Here is a 19,633-nt window from a genome sequence, read left to right on the forward strand (position 1 = left end):
TACTCACCTGGTTTTGGCACTGAGTTGGTCACTGACTGGGGAACTTTCTGATTAATTAACTCAACACAGTGTCCAGGGAAGAGTCCCACCTAAAGAAGAAAGGCAGCAAAGAGAGGATTCTAAACCAGGGAACAGACCAGTGTGTGAGCATTGCCAATTCAATTCCAGTAATGTGCTCTACAGCCCCTCCCAGCGATTCTGCTATCCCAAGACTCTAAATCACTGATGATGCCAATTATACAAACAAATAATAAAACAATCTGTTGCTATGAGTATACAGAGTCATGTGTTTTATTTGCCTAAAAGTCTAAGTCTTCTTTTCTAGTTTTAGCTTTTAATTTCCCAAACTTCTTTTACTCCAATTAAAATATTTAGTCTGATACCAAGCTAAGCATGGCAAGAGGTATAATTTATACCTGTTAATAATTTACTTTGCTGAAATTTCAATCCAGTTGTGTGAACACTTCTACTGCCCACTTTCATATTTACTAACTTCTCTATGATTTTTTTTAAGCAATACTAAACCACATTCAACGTTTTTGTGTATTTTTTCTTCATTCTCTCATAGGTTCTGTGAAAAATGACAAGACTAAAGTAACCTGATGAAACGATTACTCACTTAAAATCCTGGTATTCATTCTTCGTAGAGTCAGAAGTGTGTGGATAAGTGGGGAAGCAAGAGAGGAAAACAACTAATCTTGGCTTTGAAAAAGCACACCAAACTGACCTGGTAGCAAATTGCTTGTGGTGTGAGGAAGACCCCCAAGGAGCTGTGCTAGGAAAATACTGAGCTCCAGATCACCCAGAGATACTGCATAGCCAGCAGAACGAATACAGACACGAAGATCCGGGAAACAAAAGTAAAAAGGAAATTTTTACCAATATTTATAGATGTTTTCTTAGATAGGAATATGATTGGGCTGCCAAGCAGCAGATGTTAAAGCTGAAACAAGAAAACTACATCACTTTGTACATCCCTCTGTTGACAGACTCTGGGGAAGAAAGGAACAGCCTTCCAAGAGTCTGACTCATCGTGAAGGTCTGAGCTGTATAATTTTCATCTGTGTGGGAGTATTTCACATACTAATTTGCTGCATTCTTACTTCAATTTCTTGATCGATATTCTACGTTAGCTCTTAAAATTATGAAGATGTAACCAGTTATCATGAATTGAAAAGGGCTTATTAATAAACTATCAGCTTGTTTGAAAGATTTGAATTTGGATCTTAAAGTTCCTATATGCACACCTTCTAAAATGATGCTGTAAGTATTTGTTTTATTGGTGAAATTCTATTCCATATTTTACTCAACTTCCTATTTAACTAATCAACAAGTCGAAATTCTTCCAAGATTGGTTAGAACCAGATGAGAATCAACTTGAAAAATCCTTCTCATGCTCTCTTACACAAATCACTTCTAAGAGAATCACTTATGGTTAAGTGTACCCCCAGGATTGGGGCTTCCCAGGTGGCTCAGCAGGTAAAGAGTCCACCTGCAATGCAGGAGATATGGGTTCAAATCCCTGGGTCAGGAAGATCCCCTGGAGGAGGGCATGGCAACCCACTGCAGTATTCTTGCCTGGAGAATCCCATGGACAGAGAAGCCTGGTGGGCTACAGTCCACAGGGTCACAAGGAGTTGGACATGACTTAAGCAACTGAGCATGCACCTGGCCCAGGATTAAGAGGGCCCGGGTTCTAACCTAGGCCTGCCCCTTACTAGGCTGGGTTTATAACTTAGGCTCCATGTTTCAGTTTTTTCCTCTAAACATAATGATATTGTGCCTAACTCATAAGGTTTGTTATGAGGATTAAACAGATGAATATAAGCAAAACGAATGTAGTAAGCACTTGTGCAACATTATCTATTCTTTATCATCTTAGTATGTGAGCCACTAGAAGACCTAGAGGGTTGTGGCTCCTCCAATGTATGGATGTGACATATAATACCTACAACCTTTTGCCTGAAATTAAAAGACGCTTACTCCTTGGAAGGAAAGTTATGACCAACCTAGATAGCATATTGATAAGCAGAGACATTACTTGCCAACAAAGGTCCGTCTAGTCAAGGCTATGGTTTTTCCAGTAGTCATGTATGGATGTGAGAGTTGGACTGTGAAGAAAGCTGAGCGCCAAAGAATTGATGCTTTTGAACTGTGGTGTTGGAGAAGACTCTTGAGAGTCCCTTGGACTGCAAGGAGATCCAACCAGTCCATTCTGAAGGAGATCAGCCCTGGGATTTCTTTGGAAGGAATGATGCTAAAGCTGAAACTCCAGTACTTTGGCCACCTCATGCGAAGAGTTGACTCATTGGAAAAAACTCTGGTGTTGGGAGGGCTTGGGAGCAAGAGGAGAAGGGGACGACAGAGGATGAGATGGTTGGATGGCATCACCGACTCGATGGGCATGAGTCTGAGTAAACTCTGGGAGTTGGTGATGGACAGGGAGGCCTGGCATGCTGCGATTCATGGGGTCGCAAAGAGTCGGACACGACTGAGCGACTGAACCGACTGACTGACTGACCGACCTTTTGCCTGTATGTACCTAAGTTTCCTCACTATCAAATAGCATTCTTTTCATAAAATTCTAATTCATTTCCATTTATAAATATTTTCTGCAATTTGCTATAGAGAAAAGATCACTTATTTCTAGGCTCTGTGATCTACAGCAAATTGCTTAACATCTGTTTCTTAATTCATAAAAATGGGACATCATTAGCTACCTGAATAATCTGTGTAAAAGCACCTAGCCTAGTTTCTAAACTCAAATATCTGTCAGCAAATAAAAATAGCTTGCCATTATTTGTTCATAAGACTCAACAAAGCTTAATGACCTTCTTAAAGGAACTATATGAAATTGGTACATACTAGTTACACTTTCCGGAGAAGGCAATGGCACCCCACTCCAGTACTCTTGCCTGGAAAATCTCATGAACAGAAGGGCCTGGTGGGCTGCAGTCCATGGGGTCGCACAGAGTTGGACACGACTGAAGCGACTTAGCAGCAGCGGCAGCAGTTACACTTTCACCTTTTAAATGTCTCAAGGCTTTCATTTCAGTTCAGTCGCTCAGTTGTGTCCGATTCTTTGCGACTCCATGAAACGCAGCACACCAGGCCTCCCTGTCCATTAGGTCCAGGTATATGGAGGGAGAGCTACTGTGTATTATGCAGAGGTAGGTCCATGGGAGGTTCACCCAACATCTAATTCCCATCCCTGCTCGCCTATCTCCCTTTAGTATAAAGTGCAATATTACTAAATGATAGCTGAACTAATGGAGAAGGCAATGGCACCCCACTCCAGTACTCTTGCCTGGAAAATCCCATGGACGGAGGAGCCTGGTAGGCTGCAGTCCATGGGGTCGATAGGAGTCAGACATGACTGAGCGACTTCACTTTCACTTTCATGCATTGGAGAAGGAAATGGCAACCCACTCCAGTGTTCTTGCTTGGAGAATCCCAGGGATGGGGGAACCTGCTGCGCTGCCGTCTCTGGGGTCGCACAGAGTCGGACACAACTGAAGCGACTTAGCAGCAGCAGCAGCTGAACTAAACACTCAGTTTTCCAGACTCCTTGCATTCAGGGTGTAGCCATGGCACAAGGGAAAATGTGTCACATGAAAACGTGTCACTATGCTGTTCTCTTCCTTCTGCTGTGTACCCAGGTGTTGGGAATGGATCAGCAGTAGCAATCATCTGACCCCTAAAAAAAGGCCAAGAGAAGCTTAGATAATTCTGCCTAGCTTCATTAAGCTGCTGACTCAACTGCAGCAATGATACTTTTTCTGTTTGCTTTTGTTTCTTGAAGCCAAAAGCACTTCTAACTGTAGCTCTTTTAAGTAAGACAGTTATCTTAACTGCCTAATTCTGTGTACTTGTGAAAAGCAATAGATTCTATTTTCTTATAAAATTTCAACCATAAAAAAATGAAACTGTGTTCCATTGAAAATATACACATAACTAACCCTAAAATTACAGCTAATGAACATTTTAAATTTTCTGCCACTTCATGGCTCACAGTCTTGTTATGGCAAAGGGGCTTGTGTAAGTCAATGAAGCTATTAACCATGCCATGCAGGACCATCCAAGAAGGATGGGTCACAGTGAGGAGGCCTGACAAAGTGTAGTGCATACTTAAGCCGATATTTTACCAAATATAAATTAATTCTAATAAACTCAAAATGCTCAATGTTAAAAATGACTGGAATTACAACAATATGATCTATGAATTATATTGTTCTGTTTCCTGTACTATTCTTTCTGTAAAAGCAGCATTTTCTAAGGCTCTAATTTAAATGGCTGAGAAAGGTGAGAGGAATTCAGTAGACTTGGCAGGAGTCAAGATGAATTTCCACTCTAGGAAGAAGAGGGAAGGAAAAGAAAAGATGAGCATCCAGCATCCATAAGGGTAGAGGAGTAGCTAATAAAAATATACTAACAGAAAAAAAAAAAAGAAAAAGACAAGGCTGAGGGATGGGCTTAAAGGAGGGAAAGAGAACCTTCAGTCTGGTAGTTTTCCCCTGAGCCAGTCTGGCATGAAGAAGAAAGAAGAGTATATGGATGTAAGAGGCACAGAGGCAGAAGAGATGGAAACTGTCAGAGGATTAGACACAAGAAAAGTTAAGACAGATGCTTCTGCAGTTCTTTCCCACTTTTACTGAAGTATAACTGACAAACAAGCTGTGCACATTTAAAATGTACATTTTGATGAGTTGACACCCATAAAACTGTATCCACGCTCAAAATTATGAATATATTTATCAACCTCCAGAGTTTCCTTGTAACTCTCTGTAATTTCTCCCTCTCTTTAGCAGCCCTTACCCCTGCTCAACAGGCAACAAAGTTTCTAACACTACACATCACTTTGCAGTTCTACACTTTTATATGAATACAGTCATGCAGAATGTACTCTTTGTTGTTGGTTTTCTTTCATTCAGCGTTAATTATTTTGAGGATCGTCATGTTGTCGTATTTATCACTAATTCTTTCTTTCTATTGCTTAGTAATATTCTATTGTGTAAATGCCACGTGTGTTTATTCATTGATCTCTTGCTGATGAGATAACTGGGTTGCTTCCAACTTGGGGCCATTACGTATATAGTTGTTATGAACTGTCATGTGAGTTTCTGTATGAAGGCAGACCTTCTGTTCTCTTGGATAAACACCTAGGAGTGGAATGGCTGGATCTTGCCATCGGTATATGTTTAAAACACTGACAAACTGTTTTCCAATTGGTTGGAGCATCTTACATTGCCTCCAACTGTCTCAGTGTTCCAATTCCTCCACATCCTTGCCGCTCTAATAAGTACATAGCAAGGCCTCATTGTTATTTTAATTGCATTTCTCTAATGATCACTGCGGTTAAACATCTCTTGACAGGTTTATTTGTCATGTATCTTTGTTAATTGTTCCCATATTTGCTATTTTTTAAAAATTGAGTTCTGTTTTCATGTTGAATTTTGAGAGTTCTTTATATGTTGTGGATACAAGTACTTGATCAGATATAATCACTGCAAATATTTTTTCCCAGTTTGTAATGTGTCTTTTTATCGTCTTAAAAATAAAGCCTTTCAAAGAGCAGCAGTGTTAAATTTTGATGAAATTTATTATTTTATGAATTGTTCTGATAATACATCTAAGAAATCTTTGCCAAATCCAAAGTCACAAAAGTTTCTCCTATGTTTTCTTTTAGAAGGTTTTTAGTTTAAGATTTACATTTTGGGTACATGACCTATTTTGTGTTAATATGTGCAGATGGCACAAGAAATAAATAAAAGGATTTATGAAGGTATATGGATAAAGCTGAGTGCCGAAGAATTGATGCTTTTGAACTGTGGTGTTGGAGAAGACTCTTGAGAGTCCCTTGGACTACAAGGAGATCCAACCAGTCCATCCTAAAGGAGATCAGTCCTGGGTGTTCATTGGAAGGACTGATGCTGAAGCTGAAACTCCAATACTTTGGCCACCTCATGTGAAGAGTTGACTCATTGGAAAAGACCCTGAGGCTGGGAGGGATTGGGGGCAGGAGAAGGGCACGATGGAGGATGAGATGGCTGGATGGCATCACCGACTCGATGGACATGAGTTTGAGTGAACTCTGGGAGTTGGTGATAGACAGGGAGCCCTGGCGTGCTGTGATTCATGGGGTCACCAAGAGTCAGACATGACTGAGCGACTGAACTGAACTGATGGATACCCAACTGTTCCAACATCATTTGTAAAACAGATCATGTTTTCTTCACTGAACGGACATTGAACCTCTGTTGAAAACAAGCATCCATGAATGTGTAGGTCTACTTCTGACTCTGTCTGTCCTATTGATTGACTTGTCCATCTCTCCCCAAATGCCATACTCTCTTGTGACTGCAGTTTTACAGTTAAGTCTTCAAATCAATTAGTGTTAGTTCTCCAACTTTGCTCTTCTTTTTCAAATTTGTTTTGGCTGTTCTTTTTTAGGTCCTTTGTATTTCCATATGAATTGTTAAATCTGTGTATTGATTTCTACAAAAAATCTGCTGGGATTTTGACTGGGATCAATTTGAGATGACATTTTAACAATATAAAGCCTTCCAACCTATATACAGGGTGTATATCTCTCGTTTTTAAAATATTCTTTATCTCAGAAATGCCTTGTAGTTTTCAGTACACAGATCGTTTGTATCTTTCTTCTGATACATTCCGAAGTAATTCATAGTTTTGATGCTATTACAAGTAAGTTTTATTCTATTTTGTGATTGAGGTTAATGCTACTGGTCTGCACACTACATTTGAAGTAACAAGACTTCCATGAAATTGTCCCTAGTATACACAACTGTGTATTTCAAGTATGCAACTCACTTTTATTTCTTTTATATATGAAAAATTATATATTTTTTGAAATTGTGTTTATATCTTGTTATGTCATTTGTAAATTTCATTTCTAAATTCTAAGGAAGGCTTTTAGAAATTATTTATCATAACAAATGGGTGTAGGGTTTGATGATGCTAAGAACTACTTCTGTAAGCCATTTTTTCAGTAGTTTCCATGAAACTGAATGTTTAAGAATCATTTGGTAGGACATATTCTGATGTTATAAATTAACAAAAGGCTATCTAGAAACTAGTTTCTCTTTAACATTAATGGCAGCTGCTAATAGCACTAGTAAGAAAAATAAAGACAGAAAATTTACATATGTTTTGTGATCTAAGGGGGAGAAATACAAAATTGGAACTCGCCAAGCACATGTTCTGGCAACATCACTGACTTACTGTCTTTGTGAATCAAAACCATCTTTCCAAATTCCTTTGATTTAATTACAAGGTGACAGTTTAGGACCAGGTGGTCCTCTGCCGTTTTTTTCTACTTTAGGACTCTATGATTCACACGTGTAGACAAGTAGAAGCCACTACTGGTTCACCGCAACACTACTATGATCTGTTCTTTGCCCAGAATACCTAAGTTTCTACCTAAACTCTGACACTAAACAGCGAAATAGTAACAGAGCAGTGGTTCAGTCCTCTTCTGCTTTAGTTTCTTTGTCAGTAAGAGAGGTAATAAAAGTACCTTCTTTGCAGTGTGAGAATTAACAGGAAGCACACAGAAGAGGACCAGGAAGTGTGACAACGCCTTGGATTTGCAGCACCACACTCTGACCCCACTTCCCTTGGCATCCTGTGAACACTACACATGAGAAATTATGTAATTTTCCTATTACTTAACTGGAAAGGAAATATTTTGCTCTACTTAATTTTGAGTAATGAAAAGGGTGTAGCTTTGAATTCTGCACATAAAATGATGGTCTTCATATAAATAAGTGGGTGAACTGTCTTCCTCTATTAAACTACTTACTGCAAGAGCCAAGGTTTCCAAACATCTTCCCTGTGGGATAAAGAAGGTTTTTCTGAAAGTTTCTGGAACCACATTAAACTCCCGAGGTAAGAGGATGTTTATTGCTGAAGAGCTGCTTGTCTGCCGTTTGGGCATGGAAACCTCATAGGACAGGCTGGGATAACTAGGAAAATAAATCCAGTGACCCTTGACCATCTTGCGGAGAACCGAGAGAAGGTGACTGAATCGGATTCTGTCACCCTAGAAGTGGTATTTTATCCATTAGACTGACTGCATCCCAAATACGTCTTAGGAGGTTTTCTGGGGGAAAGAAGAACACTCACTAAGCAGTGTTTTAAGTCTTTCTCTATCTGCACAGGATAAACACAGGGAGGCTGAGTCAGTGGTTCTCACACTTTATACTTAATAATCATCTGAGGAACCTGATGAAATTCAGATTTCTGTCCCCCATCTCCAGAGATCAGTTGTATACGGTTTTAACATGTTTCTTGGGTCATTCTGATACTTATGGCTCTCAGATAAAATTCTGAGGAACATGGCACTAAACAAATAATCCTCAGACATTAACACTTTACATTTGTAATATGCCTGTTATGTAAGGGAAAAAAGACCTTCCAGACACCTCACCTCACATTTCCAACCACAGTCCACAAACAGACACAAAAAGGCCATGTATTTTTAACAAGAAAGAAAAAGCAGAGGTTTTTTTTTCCCCCCCTTTCTGAAATACACATTATATGATGAAACTCCTCAGAAAACAAAGGTAAAAGGCTCAATATACTCTTTAGAAGACAAGTAAAAGATTTCAGAATTTCAAATTACTATAGTTAATATAATTTCACACTTCCTACTCCTAGAAGTTTAAGAAAAGAAACACAGTCACAGTATAATTTAGAAACATGGATGAACTAATCCTTCTGTTCCCACAGCTAAATTATGGTCTAGGATAAAACAATATAAAGACTAGAACTTGGCAAAATGTTGATCTTTATCAACCACCAGCTGATTGGCAAACTTTACCTATAGCTCAGAGTAAGCACTGCTTCCAGCAGAGTGGTCTAAGGAACACCGGGGCCAGAATCACATGGATAAGACTGTCTCTTAATCCTATTCCACAATCACTGAGACAGAAGCTGGGGGTTTATGTCACAGGATTTTACGTTTTAACACGTTCCCTATGCAACACATCATAAGCTCACCAAGTAAAGTTTGAGAATCAGAGGTGAAGAGAGAGTAGAAGCAGTTATTTGTAACAGAGAAATGAAGACAGCAGTACAACACCCTTATCTGTATCAGTAAATGCCATTCCTTGGACTGACTTTATTTGCAAATTCAGACAACAATGCAATAAATACCATCACACACCTATTAGAATGATTGAAAAAAAAAACCAGCTGAGAACCATCAAATGTAGATGAGAATGCAGAGCAGCATCACCACTGCAGCTGGTGGGAAGGCAAAACGGCACAACCACTTTAAAAGACAGTTTGGTGGTTTCTTACAAACCTAAGCATGGTCTCACCATACAACACAGCAAGTGCACTCCATGGTATTTACCTGAAGGAGCTGGAAACATTTCCACACAAAAATACGCATGTGGATATATACAGCAATATTATTCATAAATGCCCCAAACTAGAAGCAACCAAGATGCATTTTAATAAGTGGATGGAAAAACAAAATTATGGCACATTCATAACAATGAATGATAAATGAATGATAAAAAAGGAACATCAAATCATGGAAAGATCTGGAGGAACCTTAAGTGCAGTTTGAAAGCCAGTTTGAAAAGGCTCCATATTATACCATATGATTCCAATTATATGATGCTTTGGAACAGGCAAAGCTATAGAGATAATAAATAATCAGCGCCTGTCAGAGATCAGGAGGAGAGAAGATGGATGGGTGAGAGCACAGGAAATTTCAAGCACAGGGAAATCACTTTGTATGAACGATCCACGTAATTATGCATTTGTGAAAACCCAAAGAACTACAGACATCACAAAGAGTGAGTCTTAAAGAAAATACGGATTATAGTTAATAACCATGTGTAAAAACTGGTTCATTAAATGTAACAAAAAGCAAACCCCAACACTGTTTTCATCACTGTGGTGGAGGAGTGACACTAACACTTTGTACTCTTATCCATGTGATTCTGGCCCTGGTGTTCCTCGGGTCACTCTTAGAAACAGTGGTCACACTGCACTGTAGGTAAGCTCTGCTCATCAGCTTGTGGTTAATACAGATCAGCATTCTGCCAATTCCGTTCAGTGAATTATAAAACATAAAGCAACATGTTAATAGGAGAAACTACGTGTGTGGGATAGATGGTATATGAAACTTTGTGTATTATCTGGTCAATTATTCTGTAAGTTTGTACTGAATGATAAGAATCTATTAATTATTTTGAAAATAATAATAAAAAATAAAACAAAGTCACAAGCCAGCAACTGTACAGCATCAGCTCACTAGGACTTAAGGGAAAGGGTTCCGCACGCCACCTGCACCCTGTCATGTCCTGACAGCTGGCCAGAGACAACAATACCTGTGACTAAGGAAAAAACAGGGGAGCCCACATAACACATGAGAAACACATCGAGTAGAGCAGGCCTGCAGTGGAGACTCAGGGCCTACATGCTGACAACACATCTCCAGAACACTCTCCTTCAGGGTCAGAGCAGCACACCTCAAGGCTGGCCCACAGCCTGGGAAGCAACAGCCCACATCTCTGCTCCCCTCCACCCTCTCTCCTGAGAGTGGGCAGCTCTCAATGGCCTTGATTCCCAGGAGGACCACTGTCCAAGCTACCCCAGGGCCAAGCCCAGCCCCTCATCTCCTGCTACTGTAGTCCAAAGAAAGCAAGTGACCGGTCTAAGACTGTAAGAGAGGAAGCAACAGCAAGACTGAAACACAACTGTCATTTAAAAGCCAAATTTACTTTTGGATTCTGTTTGGGCCCCTACCGTTTATAGCTCACTTCTATGAACATGAAGAATTGATCCCTTAATAAGATAAGGGATCCCTTATCCCTTAATAAAAAGCTGGTTAAGACCAGCTTTCCATTTAGTTTTATATTTAATCAGAAGCACCAACTGTTAATAGCAATTAAGAAATCAGCACAGCTAAAGTAGGACTGCAATTATTACAGGTGAGAAAATTTGTGGGGTAACAAACATACAAGGTTAATCAATTTGGTGTTAATCAAATTAAATTGTTATGTATGCTTTTATAACAAATTGGGGTATAAATCAAATCAAATTTTATTTGAATTATTTACATTTAAAAATCAACATTTATTGAGTGAGAAATATGCATCAAGTCTGCTCTAGCTACTTTACAAATATCCTCACACATTTAATCTTCTCGAAAATCTTAAGAGATTAACAAGAATCTTACAATCCCCATTTTACAAATGGGGAAACTGAAGTACAGAGAAGTAAAGCAACTTGCTGAAAATAACACAAGATTAAGACCCAAGAGATACAGCACCAGAACCCATGTTCTTAGCCACCATGCTGTCCTGTTTTAAACTGTATGATTTTTTTTCATAAAATACGTTTTATAGAAACCTAATAGTTTTTATATGCATATAAAGCTATATTTATATAATAGCCATTAACATTTCCAAATGTACAGCATGAGCATTTAATCTACACAGCATTTTAGGAACATTTTTATAAATAGACAACTAAAACCCACGAGTTATATACTAAGGATACAATTTTAAGGCATTTTTAGATGTTCTTCTAGTCATAGTTTTAAAAGCTAAAAGGAAACATTTCTACCCTGTGGAAATTAGTGACAGTCAATCTAAGAGATGCTGTTGTCAGGTCTCAAATTACTTAGGCATATAAGGAAAAAGAAAGAGATGGCCTTAGATTCTGCTGTTATTCTGCTATTAACACACTGTTTACATTAACAGTTATAATGCATTAAAAAACACTGATCAAACTGACTTGAGTCTCGAGGGAAAACATATGTGATTCATGATTTTAAACCACTATGAAAAGTGAGCCAGAGTTACAGGCCCGATAATCTAAAAGGGGTCAGCAGGCAGGTGGCTCTGCTCACACTTCAGCTAGTCCACTGTGTGGGACAGAAGAGGAGATCTTCCACAGCAGTAACTAGAAAATGAAACCCAAGTCTAACGTCATCTACATTTTTTTTATCACTGCAGACAAAATTTCTGATAACGAAGTCCCTTGCCAGCACACCACTGTAAACAGAAACACTATCGAACACATTCTTTGAATTTTCCACACCGAATTCTTTGTTGCGTACCTGAAATCCATGCTTGCCTCTCCACCATGTGCTTAACACTTTTGGGGGCATGTCAATAACAGAAACAATGTCTCCCACCTAGGATAAAACATTTTAAGTGAAATGTTTTTAATCAAATTGTAAAGCAATCATCTGCCTAAAATTTAAATCTAAACTGTAAAACTTTAAATCTGAACTGTATCTTATTCTCTGGATCATTATTTCTGGAAAAACATTAATATTTCTTTCTGTAAAGACTTTAATAATCTTAACCATTTGTAAAGCAGAGGTTTACAAGAAGTTAAGCAGCACAAAGACTGGTCCAAGTAACATGTGTAGTAACTTCAGAAAGCCTGATTGACAGTGTGAGATTTTTTAACACTAGGCATCATCACAGAGTTAAAATACTGTTACTGCTGTTACTAAAGGTGATCAGATCCACTTATAAAAGGAAATTTTAAATTACCATTTTTAGAACAACAACAGTTTCTATTAATACACTCAGTGAGCTGCTTGCCATGTGCCAGGCACTGGGCTGAGCAATTGACGTATCTTATTTCATTATATAGGAATGCTCTAAGATGTCTACAATTACTGAGTTATTCTTAGTACATGGAAAATTGAATGACAGCTACATTTCTTTTGAAAGGCGGTTCAATATATAACATTCCCACTGAGCAGCTGACTTTGTTCACCCTAAAAGACAAACTAATGAGTTTATACAAACTTTTACAACATCCTAAGTATAAAAATAGCAAGAATAATTGCTAATAATATACTTAAAGGAAGTTGTATTCTTCATTCAAAATAAGTGATGATCTCTGTGATAAACCAGTTAGGCACTTTAGAACAATGTTGCTGATGTACACAATATTGCTTCACAAATTTTTGTGTTATATTCATGACTAATTTTTCCAGTCATGAATGTCCTCTTCACAAAACCATATTTGCTAACAGACACGGTATCTTTCAAGATCAAGGATTCTTTGTGTATAGAGCTAAAAATTTAGTTGAGAAGTGTTTGAATTCTGTACAATAAAAATGTACACTTTTTTCCTCTTAAATTGAATAACTTGCCAGCATTTTCTTTTGATCTCTCATCAGTCAGTATTAACAGAAGAAACTTAAATCCCCTCTTTTTTGCATCTGATAGCAAGAAATGTTCATTTCACTTTTCATCTGATCTTTACCTCAGTCTATGAACAATGAGAAAAAAGTATCACTGGGTATTGTTTTTAGGTGCAAAAAAAAAAGGACAAAAGACAAGAGGATCTGGCTTTCAAGAAGCTCACAGACACAAACACAGGAGAACAACTTTGATTGAATGAAATAAGTGACCTCTCAGAGATAAGCCTTGAGAATAGCTCAGAATGACATTCAGTGCAGGCTCTGGGCAGGGGTTAGGGGGGCAGAGCGAGGGGTAGGGAAGAAGTGGGGTATGTATTTCTTGGAGTAGAAGGAAGAAAATCAAGGAGACTTCCTAGAAAAAATGGGGGACATTTAAGCTGAATTTTTAAGAATGAGAATAGTCCTTAAAATAAAAATAGATGGCATACCAGGCTGAAAGACAATAATGGGCAGAAACACCTGGTGCTTTTTGTTAAGTAAATGATTGACACAAAGACGAGGCTAGAAAGGCAGCACAGACTGAGCTAACACAGAGCATCTTTGGTCACTTACCTCTAAGGTCAATTCATCTGGGGCCCGAGCGGTGTACCTCTTGATAACATGGGCAGCACCAACAGCAGGAGTGTTAATCGAGGATTCTTCATGAACTAGAAGGTGATTTCCCTTGTTATCAATCTAGAACAAAGAAAATGTACTATGAGATGGTTAAAGACACGGGACTTGCAAGTTTCTTGGTGTATCTATATAACTCAACTCGATTTAGCAAAACTATAACCCAAAGAATCTTAAAAAAAAACCACTACTTACTATATACCATTGTACAGATTATTGTACATGTATTGTACGTATCATATCATTGTATTGTACATATATTATATATATAATTGAATCTTCACAACTTTAAAAGATACTTATCATCATTATCAATACCTAACAATGAAGATGCTAAAGCTAAAAGAGGTTATGTAAATTACAGAAGATTAAATAATTTGTCCCAGATTACACGGCCAATAATGAAAAAACAAGATCTCAATGCAAGTTGTACTGGCTCTAAGTTCTATTCTTTCTACTTTTCATCATCTTCCCAATTTTCACTTAGAGAATAAAGTAACTCTACCTATGCAAATTAAAGAAAAAAATCTAACATACTGACTGGATACTCTATCACTCAAGACATTCTTAAATCAGATCCTTTAAAAGGGTTTAATTGTCTCTTGTTTCTAAATGACTAAAAACTATTTTCATTACTAAGTCAATTAAATATATATATATATATACACACACCTTGCTAAATGTATAAACATGAATATATTGAACACCAAAACAACAGGTGTCATTCTGATTCATAAAATAATATTAAAACTAGCTTCCTGGATTATCAAAAAAGGTTTGAGATAAAAATATTTAATGTACCATATCTATCTTCCAGAAGACATGAATAAGCCCCACTTATTCAGTTCCTGAGACTCAGTAGCTACGAAAATTCACATGGGATTTCTTTCGTAGGTAATTAACTCTAATAAAGAGTGAACTAGATTAATACCTCCATCCAAGTAAGGGCAGGTCCACAGTTGATCTTGTTCCCAGCAATAGCTGAAAGGCGGGACAGGTAAGCCATAAGCATCTGAGTGACCGACTAAAGAAAAAGAGAAGATTCAGTGGTAACAGTTTCTCACTGTTAAAGAAACTGGTGTAAACTGGTTGTTTCTGGGAGAAAAAAACCTGCAGATTTTCAGGCATTTTCATAGTCACAGAGGTTCTTCACAGAAGCTTCACAGCTCCAGGAACTGACACGAAGGGCACTTACATAATTCCCTATCTGTTGCAGGACTTTGACTTTGGCCCCTCATCATCAGGGGTCATACAGCTTCTAATTTGGTTGCCTTTTTTTTCTATTTGTGTACTGAAAATGTAAAATGATAGCACAGACATAATTACTTTCCTTGCCAGCTTCTCCCCACTACTCTGAAACTTTCTCCAAGGCCTGCTGCAGTCTTCGCCACCCAGCCATGGCAGGACTGCTCATGCGTGATCCTTCACCTCAAGTCAGCTGATGGTCCAGGCATGGGACCCAACAGTAGCCTAACAGGAGTTGCTGCAGGAATCAGGAACTCCTAATTTCAGCTCCGTTTGGCTGCTATTTTACAAGGAGACAAGAACCCGGTACCTGTTGGGAGCGGTCATGTTCTGAGACAGTCTGAGAAAGAAAAACCAACAGACAGACAGAGAAGGGAAATGGAGGCAGAGAGACATCCAGATTTTCTATCATACGACAGAATCTGTGGTTTCAGGACATTCTTGAGGCTTTGCCACAGTGGCAGTTCTTGCATGACTGGAGCCTCTACTTTGCCTCTACTATGTAATTGCCCAGGAATTAATTACAGATTTGGAAGGGTTTTCCCCTCTGGACTTGTACTGTTCTCAAGCATCCACTGTGGCTGCTAAGCAGTCTAATGCCAGTACATTCTGTGTTCCTTTGAGAAAAATCTCCTTTTTGCTCTCTGGAGGCTTTTTGGGTTTCCTCTCTGCTTTTGGCATTTTGAAATTTTACAGTGTTTCTAGATGTTATTATATTTAACACTTAATGGACTGATTTAATCTGAAAATAGGCTCTTTTTTAATTTAGGGAAACATGTTTTTGGAGAAGGAAATGGCAACCCACTCCACTATTATTGCCTGGAGAATCCCAGGCACAGAGGAGCCTGGCAGGCTACAGTCCACGAGGTGGCAAGAGTCGAACACGACTTAGTGACTAAACCAGCTACTTCCATCCACTCTCTCTTCCTATAATAACTCCTATAAAGCAGCAGGAACTTGTGGGAACTTCTGGATCTATTCTCTGGGACTCTTGACTATTCTCTCGCAACTTTTTATCCCCTTGGGGCTGTGTTCTTACAGAGTTTGCCCTTCCTGCTCACTAATTCTCTCTTCATCTAAGTCCATTTTGCATGTCGTCCGGCTATTAATGTTTGTTATTATTAAAATTAACTTAAATGACCATATGTTCATTTCTAAGATCTCTGATTATTTTATTTTTATAAACTCTATTCTTATTCCATGAGTGTGACTGCCTTGCTTTCTCTAAGGATGGTAATCACGCTTCTGAAAGCCCTCTGTTTGCTCTTCTGTTACTTCATTTATTTAGTTTTTACTGAATAAAAACTGAAGATTTCTAGTTTACCTGTCCCTCTGCATGTTCCTGTAGAAGTTGCTCAAACTGTATTTTCTTACCCCCATAAATCTTATCCCATCCACTCTTCAAGATTCCTCACAATTTTGGACTCCCTGATGGTTATTTTCATTTTCTAATGTTATAAAAGAATCTCCTTCCTCTTAAATTAAAAAAAAAACAAACCCGCTCTATACTTTTACTAGAAAATTTTGACAGGCATGGAAATAAGTGCATGGACACAGCCTGCCATCATCAACTGAATAAACAGCATCGTTTGAATATGCACGTCTTTGATTACTAGTGAGGTCAACATTTTTCCATATTTTTGCTTCTATAGTTTATATTCTCTTTGAAAAATGATCTGCTCATATATATCACCTACTTGTATATTAAGATATGAGTTTCTTTTTATAAAATTATACAACAAACCTATTTTAAATATCCTAAAATATCACTAATTTTTCTACTATTTTAAGAAATAAATAATTCCATGAATCTTCCTGAGTGCTCAAAATAAGCTTTTACTTAGTATACCAGCAAAAATTTTCTGCTGATTTACATAATAGTGGCTACTTCTGCAAAGTACTAAATGCTTACCTCTGGACTGTCCTTAAGAGCATCAGAACGGGGAAGCTCTGAGAGCTGGGAGAATCGTCGGTCATAAATACACAGATGAAGATGTTTATCAAGTACCCGAAAATCTTCATAACTTCTTTTAACAATCCAACTTTTGCCCTACGAATAAGAAAAAAAAGACTACTATAATTTGTCTCTATTGGGAGTGGTCATGTGTCAGGCTTTATTCCATAATGATAGGCTATTCATGAGATTTTATATTTACTAATTAATTTGACAGTAAACAGTTAAACTCCAAAACCCTCTAGCGAGTTATACATTAAAGCATTAATAATGGAAAATGAGCTAGAACTGTCCACTAAACCTCTTCTTATGACTGGTCAAGCCCACTGGTTCTCCATGGGAATAATAATTGGCAGAAGGAAGATAGCATGTAATCTTAAACCCACAGAAAGAACCATTAAATGATTCTGTGTGGAAGAATACTACCAAAAATTACAGAAAAATAAAATTGGGTTACTGATCAGTTACCATGAACATTTTCTGTGACTGACACTAGAAAAGCACTGACAATCAACACTATTAAAATCTCATCTAGAGGCATTTGGTGTGCTTATCGTATCTAGAACCCCCTGTAACTCCCCACTTTTCGGTCTTTCTTCCTTTCCTTGCCTAAGCTCTGAAGCTCATTAGATATGAAAATTTAGTCATAGAACATATTTATCACATATTGTCTTCTAATTTTCTCTCGAATCCATCACTTCATAGCCTGAGCTATGTGAGGACCCACATCGCTTCTGACCTCCCTGCCTCTGATCCTCTTCCCCAAACATAATTGCACATGTGAGGACTTGCATCATCTGGACTTGTCTAAATCTGCAGTGTGATCCCACTCACTACTCCTTAATGCTCTTTCTTTGCTTCCAGTTATGCTCAATTACTTGCATTTCTTCCATTTGTAAAATGCTCCTTTTCTTGCCTACATGATTTTTAAGTGCTGTTCTTCTACTATGCAAAGTTTTTCTTTTACTCTTTGCTCAAGTAAACTCCTTTGTTTTCTCACTTCTACAGCTGCCATCTACCCAAAGCATTTCTGAGTCACAACAGTGGGTTAAATACTTGTTCCTTCGGGAAGGCAAAAATAAAAATAAATAAAAATGAACAATACGGCAGAGAAAAAGAAAAACAACCTATTGCATAGTTACAAATATTTTTTCTTTCACACATGTATTTCAAAAATTATGCAACCCTTCAAATATCAGAAAATTATCAAAATTATTTTAACATATGTATATTTCTATCAAAGAGATTAAACAGATGGTGACTTTTTATTTCAAAGCTCTGGATTTTTAAAAATTGAAATATAGTTGGATTTATAGTATTGTGTTAGTTTCAGTTGTACAGCAAAGTGATTCAGTTATACTATATGTATTATTTTTTCAGACTATTTTCCATTATAGGTTATTACAAAATAATAGATCTTTTACCTCCTAGGTTAAATTTATTCCTAGGTATTTTATTATTTTTGATGCAATTGTGGAATTGCTTTCTTAATTTCTCTTTCTAGTAGTCTGTTATTATAGTTCATAGAAACGGAACTGATTTTTGGTGAGAAGTTTGAAGCTTTCCAACTAAGATTAGGAACAAGGCAAGGATATCCTCTCTCATCACTGCTTTTAAAAACTGTATGAAATTCCTAGCTAATGCAATAAGACAAGGAAAGGAAGTAAAAGATACACAGATTGGGAAGGAAGAAATAAAACTGCCTTTATAGACACATGACATGATCATCTAGGTAGAAAACACAAAGCAACAACAAAAAACTTCTAGAACTAGTAACTGATTATAGCAAAATAGCACGATACAAGGCTAATAAACAAAAACCAACTGCTTTCCTATATACCAGGCAATAAACAGGTGGGGTCTGAAACTAAAAACACAGTACCATTTATATAACCACCCCCAAAATGAAATACTTAGGTATAAATCTAACAAAATATATAGAAGATCTACATGAGGTAAACTACAAAACTCTGGTGAAAAAAGTCAAAGGACTAAATGTGGAGAGATGTACCATGTTCGTGAACAGGAAGACTCAGTATTGCCAAGATGTTAATTCTTCCCAACTTGATCTATAGATTCATAATGCTTCCCCAGACAAAATCCCCACAAGTTATTTTTCCATATATTGACCAACTGATTCTAAAGTGTATGCAGAGTGGCAAAAGACTCAAAATAGCTAACACAATATTGAAGAAGAATAAAGTTGGAGGACTAATGTATGGAGGACTTCAAGACTTACCATAAAGTTACAATAATCAAAACAATATGGTACTGGTAAAGGAAGAGACATACACATAAATGAAACAGAACAGAAAGCCCAGACACGGACTCACTTAAATACAGTCAACTGATGTTTATAAAAAAGCAAAGGCAATACAATGGAGAAACGACAATTTTGTTTTGTTTTAAATTTTCAACAAATGATGCTGGAACAACTGAACATCCACACACACAAAAATAAATCTAGACATGGACAAAAACTAATTCAAAAAGACCTTAATAAGATACAAAACCATGAAACTCTTAGAATAGAGCATAGGAGCAAATATAGACAACCTTGGGTTTGGTGATGCCTTTCTTTAGAAATAAGAGCAAATGTAAAATCCATGAAA

General features: G+C 37.6%; 1 protein-coding gene across 5 annotated transcripts in view; it reads right to left on the bottom strand.

Annotated features, from left to right (window-relative positions):
* ARHGAP32 (Rho GTPase activating protein 32) overlaps positions 1-19,633 on the bottom strand; it is a 203,479-nt gene that overhangs the window by 56,590 nt on the left and 127,256 nt on the right. For 4 of the 5 annotated variants that reach the window (XM_061406428.1, XM_061406426.1, XM_061406432.1 and 1 more), the window contains 5 exons: positions 16,980-17,117; positions 14,754-14,846; positions 13,763-13,885; positions 12,104-12,181; positions 8-89 (listed from right to left, as the gene is read on the bottom strand). In XM_061406428.1, coding sequence (XP_061262412.1) covers positions 8-89; positions 12,104-12,181; positions 13,763-13,885; positions 14,754-14,846; positions 16,980-17,117 — 514 coding nt within the window. Of the gene's footprint in view, positions 1-7; positions 90-12,103; positions 12,182-13,762; positions 13,886-14,753; positions 14,847-16,979; positions 17,118-19,633 lie in introns of those variants that run through there. The other variant, XM_061406429.1, reaches the window with a different exon arrangement.

This window comes from Bos javanicus, chromosome 29, assembly GCF_032452875.1.
Source record: "Bos javanicus breed banteng chromosome 29, ARS-OSU_banteng_1.0, whole genome shotgun sequence".
NCBI lineage: Eukaryota > Metazoa > Chordata > Mammalia > Artiodactyla > Bovidae > Bos > Bos javanicus.